The 23,334-nt window shown below is 36.3% G+C and overlaps 1 protein-coding gene across 1 annotated transcript in view; it reads left to right on the top strand.

Annotated features, from left to right (window-relative positions):
- The window catches only part of LOC138175773 (prestin-like), a 46,704-nt gene that overhangs the window by 5,448 nt on the left and 17,922 nt on the right, over nucleotides 1–23,334 (top strand). The window contains exons 3-11 of the mRNA XM_069106229.1: nucleotides 1,504–1,614; nucleotides 2,687–2,856; nucleotides 3,766–3,930; nucleotides 15,031–15,183; nucleotides 17,824–17,906; nucleotides 19,902–20,049; nucleotides 21,209–21,322; nucleotides 22,075–22,152; nucleotides 22,383–22,478. Of these exons, the coding sequence (XP_068962330.1) occupies nucleotides 1,504–1,614; nucleotides 2,687–2,856; nucleotides 3,766–3,930; nucleotides 15,031–15,183; nucleotides 17,824–17,906; nucleotides 19,902–20,049; nucleotides 21,209–21,322; nucleotides 22,075–22,152; nucleotides 22,383–22,478 (1,118 nt within the window). The remainder of the gene's footprint in view (nucleotides 1–1,503; nucleotides 1,615–2,686; nucleotides 2,857–3,765; nucleotides 3,931–15,030; nucleotides 15,184–17,823; nucleotides 17,907–19,901; nucleotides 20,050–21,208; nucleotides 21,323–22,074; nucleotides 22,153–22,382; nucleotides 22,479–23,334) is intronic.

The following is a 23,334-nucleotide window of genomic DNA, read 5'->3' as shown; positions in this document are numbered from 1 at the left end:
AGCACTGGTCCTGGAGTCAGGAAGACCTAAGTTCAAATCTGGCCTCAGACATTTGACACTTACTAGCTGTGTGACCTCAGGCAAGTCACTTAACGCGAATTGCTTTGCCTCTCCCCTCTAAAAAAAAAAAAAAGATAAAACAATTCAAGAAAATATTCCAAAGTCATATATACTATGAAGGAAATGTTCTAGTTCTAAGTATTCATTTAGCAAGCAAATAAAAGCATAGCTGAATTACCAGTGAATAGAAAATGTTTTCAAGATTTCAGGAATGAAACTACATTATCATGTATTTAATAGAACAATCTCAGTAGTTCAGAAATAATAAGATCAGGAAAAGGAATTGTAAAGAAGGAGGTCTGAACACTTTTGGAATGTGAAAAGGAACGAGTGAAATTTGAGGGGACTTGAGGAGTCCAGTTGCAAGAATAACAGAAAAATCTAACAAGGGAGAAGAAGTTGGTAAGACTAGGGATGAAAAGTAGGGTGTGTCTATCAAGATACTAATAAGGTAAAAGGATGCTAACAGAGGTGAGAATGGAAAGTGAGAATTCCAGAGTTGAAACATCTACCCCAATACTAGGTAATGATAAGGAGAAGCAGGGTTAAATGGAAGAACAATACTTTAATCAGTCAAACATATATCGTTTACCTCGTTCAGGGGAAAAAGGTCAGCACCCCGAACTTCAAAGTATACAGGCAGAAGTATCGAGACAGAAACAGATCAAGTAGACAACTTTCCAAACTGTCCGACCATTACATCCATACCAAATCAACATCTGGGTTTTTCAAAGCCGGAGGGCTCTGGACAATGGCTTCCCATAATCCATATCAAATCACAGAACACTTCTCAAAGTGAGCCCCCAAAACAAAGCTACACAGGGCTTATATAGCTTTCTTCTGGCTCAGAGAATGTAACAACCTTTTGGACCCACTGGCCAATCAAAAAGTATCAACTGAAAAACAAGTCTCCCACCCCAGGCTCCAGGTGCACTTTAGCCTAGGGGCAGGGAAGATCTTTAAATTTGCATTTCCATTACAGGGGTCAGTTATATTTTTTTTTCCTTAGAATTCTTCTTGAGAACTAAAATCTGTTGGTATTTGACAGAGTGGTGGTCTAATTATTTTAATCATCTTGACAACTCTCTTCAAAGCCTAACTTGTAACACTGTATAAGGGGAACTCACTTTACAAAGCAGATATCTTCCTAAAGTAATGTGTTAAGTTTTTTTTCCTTGTGAGTTGAATAAATTAAAACAGACTAGAAGACCTCATTGTTTGAAAAAATATTATAATGAGTTCTTTTAGAAAAAAAATCACTCCTAAAAGTATTTGTTTTTTTATTTTAATTGTTCATATAGAGAATTTTTTTAGAGCAGGATACTCATGAAATATTTAGATTTTTAAGACTTGTATTTTCTCTTACAGCTACAATTATTTCATTGGGGATAATTTTATGACTGTTTTTTTTTCCTTTCTTTTCTTTTTTCTTGCATCCCCTAGGTTTAGCTTTTGCAATGTTGGCAGCTGTGCCTCCAGTATTTGGCCTGTATTCTTCTTTTTATCCTGTTATCCTATATTGTTTTTTTGGCACATCCAGGCATGTCTCCATAGGTAAAAGTTTATATTTGATCATCGAGAAATTTTATTTTCCATTTTATATAATAGTATAATATATATTTTCTATTATATAATGTCATATAGTTGTATAATGTAGTATAATTATATATCATAAATATATTTCTATTTATAAATATATGATGTGATAATATATATTTCTATTTTATAAGTACTATAGTACTTATCTTCAATAAGATTGTTGTCAGTTTTTAATTGTATACCTCTATTCTTGAATATTCAGCAAGACCAGTATGGTACTTTTTGTGGAAACTTTCATATGGTCTCAAAATTCGACCCAAGTACTCTTACTGCCTTTGAAAAATTCAGGGTCAATTTCATCATATAGAAGGGCAATTTGTTGAAATATGTAAAACAAGATAAAAATTTAATTTCATAATACAAAGTTTTTATACATATAGATTTTAAAATTAAAGCCATAGGGCTAAAACATAGCACCAATTACTATGAAGGTGTAAAGTTATTGCTAGTTTCATTCATCAGAGAAAGGTTAGGCAAGAGTCCACGTCCAGTAAAAGGTTCCTGTGAACTTTAGGATTCTATTACTCTATATTTCTGTTATAGGCCCTATATGAGTTATCCAGTCAATAAGCATTTATTAAGTATGCATATATGGATATCTATTTGTGTGTATATATATACACAATACATATTCCTTCTATAATTGATTTAAGCCTATATATATATATATAATTGATATTAGCCTCGATAGGCAAGGTTTTCAGAATAATGTATACTACCACCCCACCTCTTTCCTTTCTCTCTGTTTCTCTGTTTCTCACTCGTTTTCTCCCTCACTCTTGCTCTCACTCTCTCTGGCTCTCTCTCACACACACTAAACACACACACACACACACACACACAACTATTTAACTATGAGGCTAGTGGTTAAAATACCAATAGCTGCTATATGACATAAAAAAGATATTTCTTGAAGCAATAAAACAGCATCTTTTGCCTAAAAGTAGATTAATTACAATTAAAAACCATTTCCTTGGACTCAAGGGAAATAAATTTGTATTAACCCCTGGATATGTCACTATTTCAGGGCCCTTTGCCGTGATCAGCCTGATGATTGGTGGAGTGGCAGTCCGATTAGTTCCTGATGACATGTACGTTGGTGGAGGAGGTGCCAATTCAACCAATGGCACAGAGGAAAGAGATGCCATGAGAGTAAAAGTTGCTATGTCAGTAACTTTGCTTTCAGGAATCATTCAGGTAAAATTCTCATTGATGGAGCAATCAGTTTGGACTTAAAATGTCAGCCTGTTGAGTTCTAATTATACTAGATAGAGGCAAAGGTCAGTACATGGATATGTTTGCCCATTCTTCATTAAATAGTAACTAATTCCTTGCTATATTCAGAGCCTCTGCCACATGCTGGCTGTGTGATCCTGGGTGAGTCATTTAGTTTCTCAGTGCCTCCAGACAATTCTCTCAGACAGAGTTTTACAACAGTTATCTTCATGCGTCAGTAGAAGGACAGTCTTCACCATGAGTCCCCTGCACCAGTGAAATCTCAGTTCTAGACTAAGAAATGTCCAAGAAACAGAGCTCGGTGCTAGGGATGCACAAAATACCACACTGATCTTGCCTCCAAGCAACTTACAATCTAATGCCAATGGGTGGTTGCACATAAATAACTAGTCCTAGACAATACTTAAAAGGGAGTGAATCACACACAATCACAATCTAACACTGCTTATATAACCAATAAGTGACTTCAGTTACGCCTCTGCAGCAGGTAGAATCTCATCATGTTCTCTAGGAGAGGCAGTAGAATGCAGACAGTGATTGAGCTCAATGATTGAGACCTGGACCTCCAGTCAGAAGACCTGAATTTGAGTTTTAGCTCTGTGTGACTGGAAACAAAGCACATAATCTCTCTAAGCTTTAATTTCCCTTATCTGTGAAATGGGTATGTACCACTTACTCTACCTCATAGGGTTGTTCTCAATACAAAAAGAGAAAATGTCTGCAGAGTGCTTTGTAACCATAAAATATCTCGGTCTTAGCTATATCTCTGTATATTTTTTTTGTATGTATAAGAATGTAAGCCATTGCTGTTATTATTTTTAAATGTCTGACCTGTTAAACAATATGCTTTTCTTTGCCATTAAAAATTAGTTTTGCTTGGGTGTCCTCCGATTTGGATTTGTGGCCATTTACCTAACCGAGCCCTTGGTCCGTGGTTTCACGACTGCAGCAGCTGTACATGTCTTCACTTCCATGTTAAAATATCTGTTTGGAGTGAAGACAAAGCGGCACAGTGGACCCTTTTCAGTTGTCTATGTAAGTAAGCTGCTTCAGTTCTCCTCAGCCCTCATAGTTTCTCCTTTTTTATTTCTAAGAGGTTTTACAATCAAGAAAAATTCCACTAAAGCTTTTCCAAGAAAAGCACAGTAAGAAAAAAGTGGGTCTTTAAAATTCCATAAAAGTCTGTTCATGGTCAGGGCACAGAATTCTGTTTAGTTTGATGGTGTATCATTAGCCTGACTGTCCAGATTCATAGACCAAAATTATGAGAGTTGTTGATACAGATCGTTGTGCCTTTATGAACTGTAAGTTAATATGTGTAGCTGTTGAAGACTCTTCTCTAAATAAATAAAAAAAGATTCATTGAAGCTATGACCATTATTGAAATTGTTACTAGACATTTACTTTAAATTTGGTTGATAGGCTTCTTTAAAATATGTGATACTGTGTGCAGCATATGAGGCATTGTGGGCAGTGATAAAAACATGGGCCTTTCCCTCAAAGAATTTACAGAGACGTAAAAATGTGTATAATATAGATAATAAATAATAAAAATATGTACATGTGTATATATATGTACATGTTTCAAAAACAGTTATACATATACCCAAATAAATATGTAAATGCATGAATTAATCACAAAATACGAATCAGAAACAAGTAAACCTTTCTATAACCTATCTTTCATTGGGTGAAAGGTTGAATTAGATCAGCAGTGAAAAATTTGTTGGCCCACAAAAAACTCCCAAGTGTGGCCCAACTAGATTAAAATGTAATTGGGAAATGTTTAGCAAAAATCAACAAAAATACAGTACAATGAAGGCAATGTTAATTTGTGGTTTTCTAAGGCCCAATGGGATCTCCTTTCATTTGAATTTGACTGCCATTGGATTAGATACCTGTAAGGTACCTTTCAACTCTTGAGATTCTGTTACTTACACCCAGCTGCAGAGATATGGGAGCATTCTGGAAACAAACAAACAAAAAAAAGTAAATGATAGTAAAATCATTTTCAATCCTTAAGTATCACCATAGAGATAAGTGAATAGAGATTTCATTGGTTGTAAAAACTGAAATTTTCTAGTGAAACAAGGTACTTTAAAGAATCTCACATTTCAGTGAGGGACTTATTACAAAACAATGGCACACTAGAGCAATGAGCTATGTGTATTAGCCATAGTTTGATATACTTACCAGATATTTTCCCAATATCTTGTGTATATTATTAAAATAATTAAATTAAAGCTTTTAATATGCATAAGTGTTCAGTCATATATAAACAAGACATGCGATGAAACATAACACTGAGTCAACTTTTCTTTGTTTTTAATCTGTTTTTTTTTTCTAACTTTGGTAGCTGACTTGAGTTTTTCAGGCCTCTAGGATAACTTTACTCAAGGCAGTAATTTGTTGAACCCTAATTATGTGAAGAAATTATTGTAGTTTCCCAGGACTGCCTAACCAACTGTCAGATGGGAATATCAGATTTTATTAAGAAAGTACAGGAGCATTTTAAATGTAATGATGCTCAGAAGAATTTTAAGGGCAAAACAAGCTTACATCCTGAGGAACTGGCAGCCTCATTACAAAGACTATATATGTTTTGTGTGTATATATATGTGTGTGTGTGTGTATGTATGCATATAACTAATTACCCTTGTGCTTTTAGGAAAATAATTAATGAGCCTGGATTTTATTATTTATCATCGTGTCAGCTCCCAGCATCCATTTATTTATTAGTAGCATCTTAAATTCATTACTATCCATAGCCCCAGTATTTTTTTTCACTTTTTTCTGAATGGAATATAGATTAGATGAACGCCTACTTGTGGATTTGTTTTGCCATGCTTGTCTCCCAGGAAACTGAGAGAATCTTGTCCCCTAAGACTTAATTTAGAAGAAAATTTTCATTTGTAAGTGTGTGTATTATTAATTTATAATCTTTAATGCTCATAGGAGCTTGTTTATTTAGTAGCCTCAGAGATTTCTAAGGCCTAAAAATGCAACATTTAAAAGAATTTAATTTAAACAGTGAATAATTTAACCAGGATATACATGATATCTTATCTGAAGCTAAATCTATCTCAGACTAGATCTGCATTCTAGAACCTCAAAATAGAAAGCAAGAGACTCAGTTATCCAGTTGCTTCATCTATATAACGTTAAATATTTATGGTAGTTCTGACTTCTAGATGTTTGGAATCATGTGCTGATTAAATATTCAGTTTTTATCCAAATATTTTGCCAGTCAGAGCCTTAAATTTTTTTTTGGAGAGGGGAAAGCAGGACAGTTGGAGTTAAGTGACTTGCCCAAGGTCACACAGCTAGTAAGTGTGTCAAGTGTCTGAGGCGAGATTTGAACTCAGGTCCTCCTGACTCCAGGGCCAGTGCTCTATTCACTGTGCCACTTAGCTGCTCCCTCCTTAGACTTTTATTAGAAAAGTAAATGACAGATATCATATTTTGCTTATTCTAGGAGCTTTCATTTTAATTTATATGATACTTTTTTATTTTTAAGTAGAGGATCTTATTTTTTAAAACTCCCAGTTTATTTCAGAGAGGACTAAACTACAACCCTATAACCTGTTGAGACCTTCCCCTCTCATTTCAGACATTTGTTAGCTTTTCATACTATGTAATAAAGTGTCTTAATTTCTTGGGCCTCAGTATATTCATCTATAAAGTGAGGAGGTTGGAATCACTGAGTTAAGATTCCTTCCAACTCAAGTTTAAGAAGTTCAAGGCCTTGAGTCATCTCCCCTAGGCTGGATTTTACTTCACTCTAGATTAGCTCTGGGATAGTTTTGGGTTTCAGAAAGAACTCAGTGCCACACTCAGGAGTGCCAGAGACATGAATAATAAGATACTATAGAAGACATACATAGCAGGGATCAAGGAGGCATTTCAGTGGCCCTTCTCACTCTCTGTATTTCAAGAGTGATGCATTTGGGGTGGCCAGATGGCGCAGTGAGTGAGGGCGCAGTGAGTGAGAGCGCCGGCCCCAGTGTCAAGAGACTCGGGATCGGTTCCGGCCTCAGATACTTGGTACCCACACAATAACTGGCCACGTAACCTTGAGCAAGTTACTTAACCCCAATTGCTTTTAAAAAAAAAAAGAGTGATGTACTTGACAGGCATCTTCAAACCCACATCATTCTGCCTTTCATTGAATGGCCAATAATAGCCTCAACCCAACCCTTCTTTGTTTAGGGTTTGACAGTTTCTGTTCCAGAAACTCTGAGGGTCTTCCCCTCCTAGATTGATATCTTTGTGATGGTGAATTGAGCCATCTTTTGTCTCAACTCTTACTTTGCCCTTAGTCGTTGAATGGGCATGGCCTCAGACAAACTGAGACCTGGGAAAGACTTTACTTTAGAAAGGCAAAGGTCACCCACTGCCTACTGGGCCATCACTAGTCATCTTGAGCTTTGTCCTGCAACTGGACTTCGATGACTCATAAGAGAGAATGGAGAGATTGAGGCTGATGCCTTAGGGTAGCTCTGCCCCGCTCATATCTAATTCACTCACTAGTCAAGACATCACCTTCATGATGCTATTGGTCCTCTTTGATGAACAACAAATGAGCAGAAAGTATGATTTCTTTGACAATAAGAGAAAACGAATCTAAGGAACATTCTTCTTAAACCACAGATTTCATCATTTTATTCCCTTACCCAAAACCCTTCAGTGACTTCTCTTTGCCTACAGGATGAAATCCAAACTCCTTGGCCTTGCATTCAAGCTTCCCTGCAGTCTGACTCTACCTTCCTTTCCAAGTTTAAGTTCAATTACTCTCTTTCATGGTCATCACCCTCCAGGACAGACAGGTAGGGTGAGCCAGTCATGTTCCCGACACTCTTAAGGAAACATTCTTGCCTTTAACACCTGTGTGTATACACATTCTTCTCCCCTAGAATGCCTTCCATCTATCCTTCAAGGTCCTGCTCAAGTCACATATTATCATGAAGCTTTTGCTGAACCATCCCAAACTACAGAAAGAAGCAGGCTCTCATTCTATTGACTTCCTACATCATTAGTCTAAGCCACTCATTTGGCACTTAGCCTTACTAACTTTGTATTGTTAGCAATCTATGCATACAAATTTCTTCTCTCGCTTACCAGATTAGAAACTCCATGAAGAATTGTATCCCTCATAGCCTTTTTTGAAGTTACATAAATGAAAGGGTCTTAGTAAGTTTTTAGTAATTAAATGGCTCTGAGTAAAGCTGTAGAAACCATCGTTCTATGCAACTACAACTTCTTTTAATTACTGGTTATGTATTTCATCCTTGAATTTAAAAAAAAAAATCTCTGTCATGAAGCTGTCACATTATGACTTTAGTTCTACAGATAACCACTCCCAATTGCATTTATTCACCTCTCAGAAGGATACAGACTGAAAGTTGGGGATGTTGCTGTCCAGTCCTGAAATGAAGCCATGAGTTGAGGAATTGAGATAACAGGATAGCAAACCTGCTACCCTGGGCGATATTCCAGAAGTGCAGAGCACAACAGATTTCCGACGGCAAAACCTATGCAAAAGCTTCTTCTATCTCTAGGAGGAGAAGGGGAGGAGTTAGCATGAGGCAGTGTGTGAAATGAATATTTCTCTCTTATATTTAGTAACTAAGTATTGTATTAGAACCAAGAGGTTTTCCCCTTTTCTACCTCCTCCTCCAGAAACCATCCAGTATGGGAAATATCTCTTAGAGATTTACCCAGATCAAGATGGATTGAAACAGTAAAAGAAATTGTGTTGGGGCTAATGGGTGTATTCCTGCTCATTGTATCTGCTCTGACAGGTCCAGGGAAAGATTAAGTCTCCCTATTATAAAGATAGATGACATGGAAATTGATGTCTCTGACCAAGATTTGAGTGACCTAAATCAAGGATCGCAAGACCTTCATCTTGATACAACCCACATCTCTCACTGTGTTAACCAAACTGAGTTAAACTCAGGAAGAGCATATGAAATGTAACCTCACTGCCACCAGGGATCTTTGGTCTGAGAGAGACAGCCAAATGGCCATCCTTTTATTAGTAACATACCGGCCTTATTAATAAAATGATTAAATTACCCAGAAACTATGTCTCTCAAAGTCACAGCAACCAGGCCTGGTCATGAGACCCCAGTGGCCCTTGGCAATCCAGGCAAGGAAAACCATTTCATTTATGCAATGAAACCCATCAGAAAGGGGCAAGGACATTAAAAGCAGAGATCCAACTTAAGCAAGGTTCCTTTACTACGTAAAATCTCTGGGTGGGGGAACTTAGAGTGTGGTTCAGCTCAACCTAATCAAGAGTAAACATGTTAAGGGTAGGAATGTAAATAGGTTGCTGAAATTCTGACACTAGGATCATTCTAGGAGTGGTGAGTAACATTTGGTATTAACTATTTTCTGTTACTTCCTTAGCTGGAGGTTGCCTGGATAATGTGTTATGTAAGGCTGATATTGGACAGCTAGCTAGGTGGCACAGTGGAGAGACTGACTAGGCATGGTGTCAGAAAGATTTATCTTCCTGAGTTCAAATCCAGCCTCAGACACTTTATTAGCTGTGTGACCCTGGGCAAGTTACTAAACTCTTTGTCAGTTTCCTCATCTGTAAATGAGCTGGAGAAGAAAATGGCAAACCACTTTAGTAGAAATTTGCCAAGAAAAACTCCAACTTGGGTCATAGAGATTTGGATGCAATTGAACAAGAAAATGTTAATGTAAGGGGTGGCTAGGTGGCACAGTAAATAGAGCACTGACCCTGGAGTCAGGAGGCCCTGAGTTCAAATCCGGCCTCAGACACTTAACACAAAAAACTAGCCATATGACCTTGGGCAAGTCACTTAACCCCAATTGCCCTACCTTCCTCCCTCCAAAAAGAAAAAAAAAAGAAAATGTTGATATTTAGTAAATCCCTGCTCAGGAAATCATAAACTTATAACCAAGAATTTCCCATATCTTTTTAGATTATAAATAGATTTCATTAAAACAACACATTATTATTTGACATTTTTTTAAACTTAACATTGAATATTATTGCAGCCAATTTTATTTTATTAGTAGCAATTTACATTTAAATTAGTTCAATATATAAAATATCATCAAAGTTTTACATTCATTTCCTTTAAGTTCTCATGAAAATTCTTTGTTCATTCATTCTTATTTATCCTCTTACATGGTTCTAGTTGGTACATTTCCTTTTATTGTTTTTTTTTATTTTGTTTTGTTTAAGCTTTGCATTATTTCACCACCTTATAGCTGGACTATTGGAATAGCCAACTGGTTGGTCTGCCTGCCACAAGTCTATCTTCTTTCCATTCTATCCTCCATTCCTTAACCAAAGTGATCTTCCAAAAGCACAGGCCTGACCATGTCACCATCTATTCAATAAACTCCAGAGGATCACGATCATCTTGAGGAAAATTACAGTCTTCTGTCATTCAAAGCCCTTCGTAACATACCAACTCCCCACCACCATCTTTTCCTATCATCTTAGACCTTAGTTTCCTCACCTATGTACTCTGATCTAATGACATGGCCTCCTTGCTGTCCCTCAAAAAAGATAAGTCATCTCCTGACTCCAGACATTTTTACTAGCTGTACCTGGAATACCATCCTTGGTCATTCCCACCTCCTGTTTTTTCTGGCTCCCTTCCCTCAGTTGATCATTTCCTATTAATCCTTGTTTGTAGATGATTGCTTGCATGTTGTCTTCCTTACTAAATTGTGACCTCTTTGAGGGCAGGGACTATCTTTTGCCTTACTTTGTATCCGCAGCACAGAACTTGGCACATAGGTGCTTAATAAATGTTTTTTGAGGGGCAGCTAGGCGGCACGGTGAATAGAGCACTGTCCCTAGACTCAGGAGGACCTGAGTTCAAATCCAATCTCAGACACTTAATACTTACTAGCTATGTGACCTTGGTTGGTCGAGTCACTTATCCCCAGTTGCCCTACCTTCCTCCCTCCAAAAAGCAAAAAAAAAAAAAAAGTTTATTGAGTGAGTGACTAAAGTACTTTGCAGATTCCTTTGTGTTTTATAATACTTAACCATGGTTTCTTTAACCATTTATTACCTTATCCAGATTGTAGCGATTTCATATAATAATGCTACTATGAAAACATTTTAACAGAGAGACCTAGGTGGTTCAGTGAATAGAGCACCGGCCCTGGAGTCAGGAGGACCTGAGTTCAAAAAACGGCTTCAGACACTCAGACACAAAAACTAGTCATGTGACCTTGGGCAAGTCAATTAACCCCAATTGCCCTCAAAAAAAAAAAGGCAAAAAAAAGCAGAGAGACTTCTTTTTTGTTGTTTTAGATAACACTTTCAGAGCATATTTCCAACAATGGAATTGTTGCCTCAAAGGGTAGAATTATTTTTGTAACTTTTCCTATGCATTTCCAGTTTGTTCTCAAAAATGGTTCTATAGTTTGCCAGGCAGCAGCAATTCTTGCAGTAATTAATGAAGTGCCTGTTTTTCTACAACTCCACTAGCATTGACTTCATTGCCTTTAATTATTTCTGCCAATTTTATAGATACAGATATGACCTCAAAGTTGTTTTTATTTGTATTTCTGATTATTAGTGATGGTGAGCACATTTTCAAGTGATTATTAACAGTCTATTACTTTTCCTTTTGAAAATTGTTAATATTGTTGGGTCATTTATCCATTGTGCTGTAGGAATCACAATTTCTTATATATTTTAGATGAGAATAAAATAGCAAATATTAAGGAAGCTAACAATACTTTTAGAATATGCTGTTAAGACAAATAAACTCCAGAATATAATCAGCTGCCTTTTTTTCCACTAACTTGTCATTATTCTCATTCTTAACTTTTTTGCTATTTTTCCCTGTATTCAAGATCTTAGAGATTTTAGACTTCTTTCTCTCATTTTTGTAATTTTGATATCCAGGCTTCATACTCAGCTCTCTAAATCTGGGAGCTTTATGTGATGTTAGAGCTCCAGTGACTTCTTTCTCAGCTGCCAAATATGAATATGACTTCTTTTCCAGTCTCTATATTTCTGTTAACTATTCTTTTTTATGTTTTTCTTAATCGAATCATCAATATATCAGAAACATCTCAAGATGCGAAGAACCAAAAGCAAACTTCTGCCATATAAAGTAGATATATATAATGTACATTGTATACATATCATACATATCAATCCATCATTAAACATTTATTAAGTGCCTTCTATGTGCCAGGCCCTGTGCTAAGGGCTGGGAATATAAAAAGAAGCAAAAGACCAACCTGCCCTCAAGGAGCTCATGATTGACTGGAGGATATAACAAACAACTATGTACAGGATAAGTAGGAAATAATTAAAAGAGGAAAGGCACTAAAATTAAGAGAGTTCTGGAAAGGCTTGCTGTAAAAGATGGAAGTTTAGTTGGGATTTAAAAGAAACCAAGGAAATCATTAGGTAGGGTTAAAAAGAGACATTGCTCCAGACATAGGGGACATTCAAAGAAAAATCCCAGAGCCTAGAGATGGATTGTCTTGTTCGAGGAACATCAAGACCAGTGTCACCGAATCATAATACATGGTGGGAATGAGGTGTAAAAAGACTGAAAGTGTAGAAGGGGGCTAGGTCAAGAAGGGCTTTGCATGTCATAAAGAGGATATTATATTTGATCCTAGAGGTAATAGGGAGCCACTGGAGTTTATTACATAGGGGAGTGACATGGTCAGATCTGCACTTTAGGAAAATCACTTTGGTGGATATGGATGGAGGATGGATTGGAGTGGGGAGAAGCTTGAGGTAGGCAGAGCCACTATCAGGCTATTGTAGTAATCCAGGCATAAGGTGATAAGGCTGGCACCAGAGACATGACAATGTCAGAGGAGAGAAGGGGGTGTATGTTTGAAAAATGTTGAAAAAGTAAAATATATAATTTTGGGCAACAAATTGAATAAAAAGGGATATGCTTATACATGTAATGTCTAAAAGCACTTTATATAGAAGAAGTTTGGTTGGTTATATGCATGTATACTGTATATTAAGCATAGACATATGTATCTGCACATATGTATATATTTTATAGTTTTATGTAAAATATATACATATGTATATTTCTCCAGGTAATAAATGATATATTTTTTATCCCTTCTATACCTACCCACACTTCCCTCTCTGTAACTCTTAAAATTATTTATTGATGTTATTTTTCTTCTCTATCAATAATTGCCTGCCTTGTGCCTAGCTTCCTTTATAATAAATACATATAGTGGAACAAAACAAATCAAGCTACTGACCATGTGTAAGCTTGCATGTATCCACCATCTCTCTACCAAAAGGTAAAAGATATGTTTCATTATCAGTATTTTGAGGTCATTGTTTTAGTCAGAATTCTGAGGTTTTTCAAACTTGTTTCATTTTACATTAGTATAATCATCATGCAAATAATTTTTCTGGTTCTGCTCACCTTATTCTGCATCAGCAAATATTTTCCATATTTCTCTGAATTTGTCATATTTCTGAAGGTCCAACAAATTTCTGTAGCATTCATAGACCACATTTTTCCCCAGCAATTCTGCCCTTGGTAGGCTCTTATTTTATATCTAAGGTTTTTTGTTTGTTTTGTTTTTTGCTTTTTGGAGGGCAATTGGGGTTAAGTGATTTGCCTAAGGTCACATGGCTAGTATTTTTTTTGTTAAGTGTCTGAGGCCAGATTTGAACTCAGGTCCAGCTGACTCCAAGGCCGATGCTCTACTCACTGCTCTACCTAGCCACCCCTAAGGTTTTTTTTTTTTTTAACAAAGCAAAAAAGTACTTTTATAAAAATTTTTTACATTTAAGTCCTTTTGCTCTGTCTGTGACCTCCTTGGGGTGTATGCGCCTAATACTAGGGTCTCTTGGTCAAAGAGTACATATGATCTAATTACTTTTTTAGTATGATTCCAAATTGTTTTCCATAACTCATCATCCTTCTGCAACCCAATAATTAATATTTTCATTTTTTCTCGTCTTTACCAAGCTGATGGATATGAAATGAAACCTCAATGGTAGATTTGCATTTCTCTTGTTTTAATGACTCAAAGCATTTTATGTGGTTTTTGATAGTTTGAAATTCTTTATTTAAGAATTCTTTTTTCACATATTTTTCCACTTACCTATTGGGGAATGTCTTTTAATATTATATATTGTATACATTCTTCATATAAATTTATATAACTTGGTCATTAGATCCCTTTATCAAAGACATTTTTGTGAAAATTTTTTTCCCAAATTGTTTCCATTTAATTCCAATTTGTTTTGTCCATGCAGAAGCCTTCCAATTATGTGTACATCCTCTGTTTCTTAACACTAGAGACTCAACCCTAAGGACAACTCATTTTCTACTGCCTTTGAGGACATTACACTGCCTAAGTGTTCTACTGTTTCTTTGAGCAATGGATTAAGCAACTTTGTAAGATAAGCTAAACATTGTAAAGACACTTCCCAACAGTGCAATGTGATGATTGTGAGATTTGCAGGATGTTAATCAATAGGTAGAATGATGTCCTTTTCTTATGTCATAAAAATTTTCCAACAATTAGAACTGTTTACTTATTGAATTGATCATCCTGAGGTATGGAATTCCTTGTCACTGTAAGTATTCAAACAGAAGCTATCAGGCATGTGCTGGTAAATATTTAACAATTGGATCTCGGGGAAAGGGACAGTAGGGGTAAGTACGCACAACATATTTTTAAGTGTAACCTACATTATTAACATTTTCTCCATCACTTTATTTGGTCTAGACAATCAATAGTACAGTAAATCAAATCTTGATTTGTAGCACTTGTGATTTTCTGAGGTATAAATGTTCAAACTGAACATTTAACATTGGTTCCCAAAAGCTAGTTTGAGCTATCTCAAATGACAATATGACACCGCTACCCAAGAACATTGTAAAAGGGAATCCAAAACTAGAGAGAAATTTGAACTGAATGAACTCAAATTCATCCATCCAAACTATAAGGTTTTTGGTTCTATGTGATAGTCTAAGGATGCCCTTCATCCTGAGAATTCATATCAACATGTTTTGGTTTATATTTCTGAATTATTTCAGTGGCAGAATTTGTGGCTACTGAATTGTTACCCTTATGTGAACTTTTTCTTGATGGTAAACATTCAATGTCTTACAGAGTACTCTTGCTGTGATAGCAAATGTCAAAAAACTCAACATATGTTCCCTCGTCGTTGGGTTGATGTGTTTTGCTTTGCTGCTGGGTGGCAAGGAGTTTAATGAAAGATTTAAAAACAAATTGCCTGCACCTATTCCTTTAGAAATTGTCGCAGTAAGTCAACTTTCTATTCAAAATAAATTTTTGTTGGTATCTTTTGTTTTCACATTACATAAATTTCCCCTTCTATCCCTCCTGCTCCTTCTCAGAGTCATCCCTGATAAATCACAAAGAATTTTTTAAAGACGGTGAAGAGAAAAAAAAAGCAGCAAAACCTATTAATACATTTTTTTTAAATAGCAATATCTGCAATGTTGCACACCTGTATACCCTCAACCACCTCTTCAAAGGAGTAGGAGGAGGTGTTCTCTCTTATCCTTTCTTTGAGGTCAAACTTGTTTTGTACTTTTGCAACCCTCACTTTTGTTTGTTTCATGGTGTGATTTTGCTTTCCAGTTGTATTATTGTGGTCATTATGTATATTGTTTCTCAAGCTCTGATTATTTCATTTTATATCAGGTCACAGAAGTCTTTCCATGCTTCTCTGTATTCATCATACCTGTCATTTCTTACAGCACAATAATATTCCATTATAATCATATACCAGGATTCATCTAGCCATTATCCAATCAATGGGCATCTGCTTTGTTTCCATTAATTTGCTACCATAAAAAGTGCTGCTATAAATGTTTTGGTGTCTTTAGCTTTAACAATGACCTCCTTAACGTATATGCCTGGCAGTGGATTCTATGGGTATGGATATTTCAGCTGCTTTGTTCTTAATAATTCCATATTGCTCTCCAAAAAGGTTGTACTAATTCACAGCTTCACCAACAGTACTTTTAAAAAAAAAGTTAAATGTAAATACTAAAAATTAAGTGCACAATAAGAAAAAAAGGAAATTTAATAAACTTAAATACTAAATAAGAAAAAAAAAAGCATTGTCACATGCACAGCAGAACATTAGAGAGGATTCACAACAGTGCTTTAATATACCCATATTACAACACCTTCTACACTGCCTATTCTCATCTTTTGTCACCTTTGTCCAATTTTTTACCAAATTTTCTGGGTGTGTTTTTTAATGAATGTATTGTGTTAATGATTTGGAACATTCTTTTATATGGTTGTTAATAGTTTGTAATCCTTTGGGAATTGTGTGTTCATATCCTTTGACCACTTATCTCTTTGGGAATGGCTTTTGGTCCTATATATCTTGGATACCAAATCCTTATCTGAAAAAATCTGTTTTTTCAAATTTTTCCCATTCAATTAAATATTTGGGTTTATTTTTTATGCATTTTGTTTTTATATTAAAAAGTCATTTTCTGATATATCCCTTCACCACATTGAATCTTCCCTTATAACAATAGAAAAATGCTTAAACAAAACCAACTGACTACAGAGACTACATGTAACAATATACACAATATCCTGTGCCTCTTATAAGAATAGAGATGTGTTTCATGATCTTTTCTCGGAAACTTAGATTAGTCATTAAAGCTGATCAGAGTTTAGCTGATTTCTGCTGTTTTGATTTACATCCTTGCATATATTGTTTTCTTGGTTCTGCTTACTTCATTCTGCATTATTTTACTTGTCAGCAAGCTAGTTTTAAAAGAAATGGCCGTGCTCAATATATTTGACTCCACTTGTCCTGCACTCATATTTAAAATTTTTCGTAGAAGTCACCAAGCATCAATGACTATTTTGTCTTGATGTAGGATATTTGTCAGCTTCTTGCTTTTTCTTTTATTTTCTGTCTTGTCCCTCACCAAACACTCAACATTCAGCAATTCTATCTTAAAAACAGTGTTGTGTTATAGAAAATACATATGTGAGTTGGCATTAGGACAAGACTTAAGCAAAATGGTGGCCTGGATCAAGAATGTTTTAAGTACCCACAGAATTCTACTTCCAACCCTGCCTCTATGACTGGAGGTGGAGAAAAGATGGGTATAGTCTACTGATGTGAAGACTTCTAATAGCATCCCTCTTTCACTCAGTCCTTTTCCCTAATATCTAGTGTTAGGTGAGAAATGGGATTCAAGAGTCTATGGACAGGAAACTGTAGCACTGAAGGGCTCCTTCTTCCCACATTCTGGTGAGAGTGAGCCCTCCTCCTGTGCTGCAGGTCACTGATTTTCATGGCTGGTACCTACAGTTCCCTGGTTAGAGTTTCTCTTCATTCACTTCACATGGTACCTTGTTCTGAAAAAGAACTGGCTCAGGGAGAGTAACCCTCTCACCTTACTTTGTGTATATTCTGGTTTTCCTTTTATTTCTGAGGTTTATAGTAGAATGTAAGTACCTCAAAAGCAGAGACTGAAATTGTCTTTGTATCTTCAGCTGCTAGCACAGTGCCTGGCACATGTAAGCATTTTAAATCAATTATGCTTGCTTCTCTTTGCTTGATTACTTGTTTACTCAATTGATTTAATGGACTCAAGCAGCCACACACCATAACATGGAATGAGAATTTTTTTTAAAAGACTGCTATTGTATGTAAAAAACAGTAAATTGAGTAGAAAAATTAGAATTTTACATATATTATATATTATATATAATTATATATTATACTATATAACATATAATTATATATTATATTATATATAGGCTTAGCTATATTTATTCTTTTAAGAGTAAGTATTATGAATGAGAATAGAATTGGTCAGATACAAGTTTTGGGGGTTTGTTTTTGTAGCTCTGTGTTTTTTAACTTTGAAGGTAAACTTGAATTTGTTCCATTTTTAGGTGATAATAGGAACTGGCATTTCAGCAGGATTTAATTTAGAAGAATCATACAAAGTGGATGTTGTTGGATCACTCCCACTGGGGTAGGGAGTATACATTTTTATTTTGAGCTGTAATGATCAGTGAAAGTATTGTTAACCTATTCTATTGCCTACTAATATACACTTACAACATAGTTACAGATTCTTTCCTATGTTTTAAATAGCTTGATGTGAATATAGTACATATTCACTTAAGGGGAAATTCTAGAACTTGTTTTGATCATTTCGTGATTTTTAGATCTACGTAATTCCCTAAGATCATCTATTGTCTTTTATCTGCCACTTTTCTACACATTTGGTACCTTATTTCCTCCTCATTTCCTACACAGAGCACATTATTCTATTGTATTTTTTTTCTTCTGAGAAAAAAATCTCTGAAATATAGAATAGTACATCTGCCTTGCTGTTAAATTCCACTGTTCGCTGAGCATCTGGCAATCTCATTCATCCCCAACTGCTTGACACCATACAAAGATATCCTGAAGTATATGGGATACAGAAATGATGTTTTTGTTGCCCAAATTCTTACTCGTGGTCAGTCCCCAAACCTCTGATTACAATGGTCTTAATATCTCTGACCCAGACACACTTGAAAAGACCCATAAAATGTTAGCAAGGATTCAGCTATCACTGACTTAATGGCAGTCATCATCACTCCAGTCTTTAGCGTCCAGAGTTCCCTAGAAATTGCACAGTTTGCAACCCAGCTTGGCACAAAAGACTTCCCCAGAGACATATACATCACAAAAACATAGACACAGACACTCGGGGAAAGCCAAACAGGAACAAAAAATCCCCTGACCCCTTCCTGCAAAATCCTGGTGCTCTGCCACAAAGAGAGCTCACCTAACTCTCTCTCTCTTTTTTCTTTCCTCCCAATCACCTTCACAACTGTAGTATAATATGCCAACTTCCTGGGAGCCGGGTCAGAGAAAGACTGATGTCCTTCTTAGGACCCTAGCCAGCAGTTGTCTTCCTACTCACATATACATCAAATACCCCGTTGTGGTAGCTTTCATTTTCTACCACGAGTGGCATGTTATCTACTTTGGAATGACAAAAACCTCTAAATTCGCATTTCTAATATCACTGGATTTTGCATAGAACTTCTTTTCCACACTTAGTAAGGAATATCCATCCTTCTTTTTGCAAAACTAGATTAACAGTGTACTTCAAGTTGAAAATTTCATTTGTGTGATATGGAAATATTCATGGGTTAATTGAAAGATACTGCTGTTAATTTTAAAAACTAGTTTACAGTTTAATATGTATTTAGAGCATAGGCTCATGGTGTCTAAATGACCACCAAATTCTGAATTAAGTTTTCAGAGTTTCTTATATACTCATTAGTTACATCAGCAAGAAGAATATAATCGGTATTTTACAGCACCAAAAAGAAAGGTAAACATTTACATTTCAAAGGTAAATTTGTGAATTTTATAGCAAGCAAATGAAGAGGGAAAAGATTTACATATCAAAGACAATAAAAAAGAAAAATTTATATCAAGTCAATTTGTAAATCGATTAACAATTGTTAGGAAATCTACTCTAGAATTTACAACTAGCCAACGTTGATCATAAGAACATAAAGTTAATAAAACTGAGCCAGAAATTCTTTCATTCCTAACCAGCTAATCACTTGGGTTAAATTTTTAGAGGTCTCAGCTAAATTCTATGCTAAAAGAAAAGACTTCAACAGGTTATATGATTTTCTTTAACAATAAATAAAATGTTTTCTTTAACAATAAAATGACTGTACAAGATGCAAGAGAAAAGAGATTAAAATCCTTGTGACTAGGGGCGGCCAGGTGGCTCAGCGAGTAAGAGCACCGGCTCCAGTGTTGGAATGACCTGGATCAAATCCGGGCTCAGATACTCAGCACCACACCCAGAAATCACTGGCCGTGTAACCTTGATCAAGTTACTTAACCCCGATTGCTTTAAAAAAAAAAAATCCTTATGACTAGTGCTACTCTCTGTTCAGAGGGCTTCCTCCTTCGTTATCACATCCGTATTAAAGTAAATTCCCCTTTTCAGGTTATTAGCTCCAGCTACCCCAGATTCCAGCCTCTTTCATCTTGTCTACGTTGATGCTATTGCCATTGCCATTGTTGGATTTTCAGTGACCATCTCGATGGCCAAAATCTTTGCAGTTAAACATGGCTACCAGGTTGATGGGAATCAGGTAAAATGATAGCATTTCTGTAGAACTGTTCATTAAAATGCAATGAGATATTTCATTGGTTTTAACTACAAAGCCAGATGGACTTTTAAAATATTTTGATTCAAAGATTCGGATAGAAAAGCAGTCTTTCTTGCTTTCCTCCCCTAAATAATGTTTAACAATCATCAGCATATATTTAGGTAATACTGGAATTTATATTCTACTTCTAGCTTTAATCACATATGTGAATTAGTTGTTACTAATAACCTCATTTATTATAATAATATGTTATATGATTATATTATATCTATATTATATTATATATAACTATAATATAATATATTATAATAACCTCATCACATTGGACTCCAAAGCATAGATTTAGGTAGACACATGTAGGGACAGCATTAGGAAAGTGGAATGACTAGGGTAGTATCCACTGCATGTGATGCCCTTCTTTATCTTGAAAGCTTGAAAAATACATTCAAACTATGGCAGAATTTCCTCCAGGGGTCACCAGCTGTCATGGATTGAAGGGGCTATTCCCAAAACTTTTAAAATTTCTGCCAGGGAGGTCACACTTTATTCATATTGACTTCTGTAGTGTTTGATTTTTAGCTATTCACTCATCCTGTGGTTCTCTCGTTTTCTTAACTTTTTGAGTATCAGAGCTACTGTTAATGTATTTGCCTCTTACATGAAAAGGAAGATCAATTAAGGGCAACTGGTATTAATACAGATATTGCAGCATACTATGTTCTCGATAAAAATATTCAGATGTGTGCAAGTTACAGCTATTAAAATAGTGATTATAAATGTGAGCCTTAAAAAGGGATTCCTCCGGCCACCCAAAGGCCATTACTTTGGAATACAGTCATTGTGGCACCTGATGGAATTTAGGTGAACGTAGCAATTTTGTATACATTTACTAAAATAGAGAATTGTGTGGGGACTCTTCTGCAAGAATTAACTTCATTTGGGAATGGGGCAAAAGGGTGATATCTGCCTCTAACACAGGAGTAAAAACTCGTGCTGCTTTTCATCCCCCCCCCCAAGACTGTGCTAAACAACTACAATAGCTGAGCAGAGAGATAAGATAGAGGTTTATTGACCAGGCTAACATATTTGTTTTTTCGAATAACTGCTTAGGTTTTCTTTGTCTTGTTTTCATATGAAAAAGGAACTCATTGCCCTAGGCATATGCAATACCATCGGCTCGCTCTTCCAAACTTTCTCCATTTCATGTTCCTTGTCTCGGAGTCTTGTTCAAGAGAGTACCGGAGGAAACACTCAGGTGTGTATGCAGATGGACTTTAGGGAGACGTGACTGGGGTGGCAGTTATGCATTTTAACCTCTCAGTTCTCTCCTGAGCCCCAGAAAAGCTACTCTGCATGCAGAGCCAATAATGGGCGCTCCCTGGAGTTGGACATCTCTAATCAGCCTTTTGGGGAGAAGGGATTTAGGGAGTTTACAATGACTCATACAGTTCTGCAGAGGAAGATGTAATTAGCTAAACTGAACTGAACTGCAGAAAGCTAGCTCTGTAGAGAGGAGCTACTGCCCTCAACTAAATTAGATGTTTGTACAATACTCTGATTCTAGCACCTGTGCACCCAAAACTTCAGACGTGGGAAACTGTCATGTGCTGTGATGAAAACTTATCCCTGCAGGCAGTGACTAAATATGGGAGGGATGTCAGCAGCTCTAACACCCATCCAAACTATCCCAACCTCTCATGTGTCTCCAGGCCAGCACCGGACATCTCATGAGGATGGCCTTTCAGCTCCCCGTCACCCACTTCGGGCAAGGGTATTTGAAATGGTCAGGGTATTCGAGCATTTTATATGTAACCAGGACCCATTAAGAGCAACTGAAAATTTTAGACAGGGGGAGGGGGCAATGGGGCTAGGTGATGGTTTGGGTGGCTTCTGAATCCATACTCATTTCATATCTTTACCAGTCATTTTCAAGGTATCAGACAAGTGAGACCCCACCTAGTAGCCTGTTTTTCTAGAAATCCCTTCAGTGCATTTTGTCTTATTCAGCTTGCAGGTTGCTTAGCCTCTTTATTGATTCTGTTGGTTATATTGGCCATTGGCTTTCTCTTCGAATCATTGCCCCAGGTATGTATCTTGGGTTGGGCTGGGAGTTTTGTGCATGTGCAGGAAGTTTGCTGTTGGAATGCAGCCCCAGCCTTCCAAGCCTAGATTAGCCGACTCAAAATCTCTTAGCACTCTGTGGGAAATGAGATGGAAATGGGAAAGGGGGGTGAACAGCATGAAGGAAAAGTGATGATTCCAAAGCCATGCACCCTGGACATCACAAAAGGGGAATGCATGGTTCTGTGTTTTAGGCCGTGCTGTCAGCCATCGTGATTGTGAACTTGAAAGGAATGTTTATGCAGTTCTCAGATCTCCCCTTTTTCTGGAGGACCAGCAAAATAGAACTGGTAAGTGGATATAGACAAATCCATCTTAGAAAATCTACCCTGCAGCTAAGTGTGATATTGGCATATTAAAAACATTTTAACCCAATAAAAACCAGCTACATATATAAAACTGTTGGACAGATATCTGCTCATCCAGATCCTCAAGGTGGAGCTCAGAAGTAGCAACTGGTTCTCAACAGTCTCAGAATAATAATAATTATTGAACAGAAAATGCCAATACTTTCCAATCTGTAAAGATTGTGACTTAAAGATGACTTACACAAAATCTGTTTGCTACAATTATCTGCATTAAATTCTGAATCAAACAGAAGATACTTGTATTTGCTCCAAGCAAAATGATGTATGCTCAATTATTTTCTTCTAATTGTGGTTTCCTGACAATTTATTAATTTGAAATTTTCTCTAAAAGAATTATTACTTTCGGTTACCCAGTCATGTCCTATAACATATACAATCTTCCTTTGCCTTTTGAAGTGGTATATCTTTCGTTTGATTGCAAACATGGTTTGTACTTAAACACTTCTGGTATGTTTATTAGCTTAAGATCATAGGACTAGAGCTAGAGGAAACCTCAGAGGCCTCTAATCTAAACCTCTCATTTTACAGTTAAGGAGCCTCTTCTTTTGCTGTTAAGGCCCTAAGAGGCAACGTGACTTGCCCTTGTCACAAAGCTAGTGAGCATCAGAGGGAGGAACCTAACTCGGGTCCACAGACTCCAGATCCTTCCACTGTTCCACATTGCCTCCTACATTCTACAGAGATTAGAACTGGAAGAACAGTAGCAGAATTTGTTTCATAAACTGGTTTTTAATACAGTTACACTGTTTCACCTTTGAAACATTCCAAAAGCTTCTAT

Source organism: Petaurus breviceps, unplaced genomic scaffold (assembly GCF_028583685.1).
Source record: "Petaurus breviceps papuanus isolate PSGF00001 unplaced genomic scaffold, PetGlider_PUasm1.0 79, whole genome shotgun sequence".
In the NCBI taxonomy this organism is placed as follows: Eukaryota; Metazoa; Chordata; class Mammalia; order Diprotodontia; family Petauridae; genus Petaurus; species Petaurus breviceps.
This window is presented reverse-complemented; position numbering and strand designations above follow the sequence as displayed.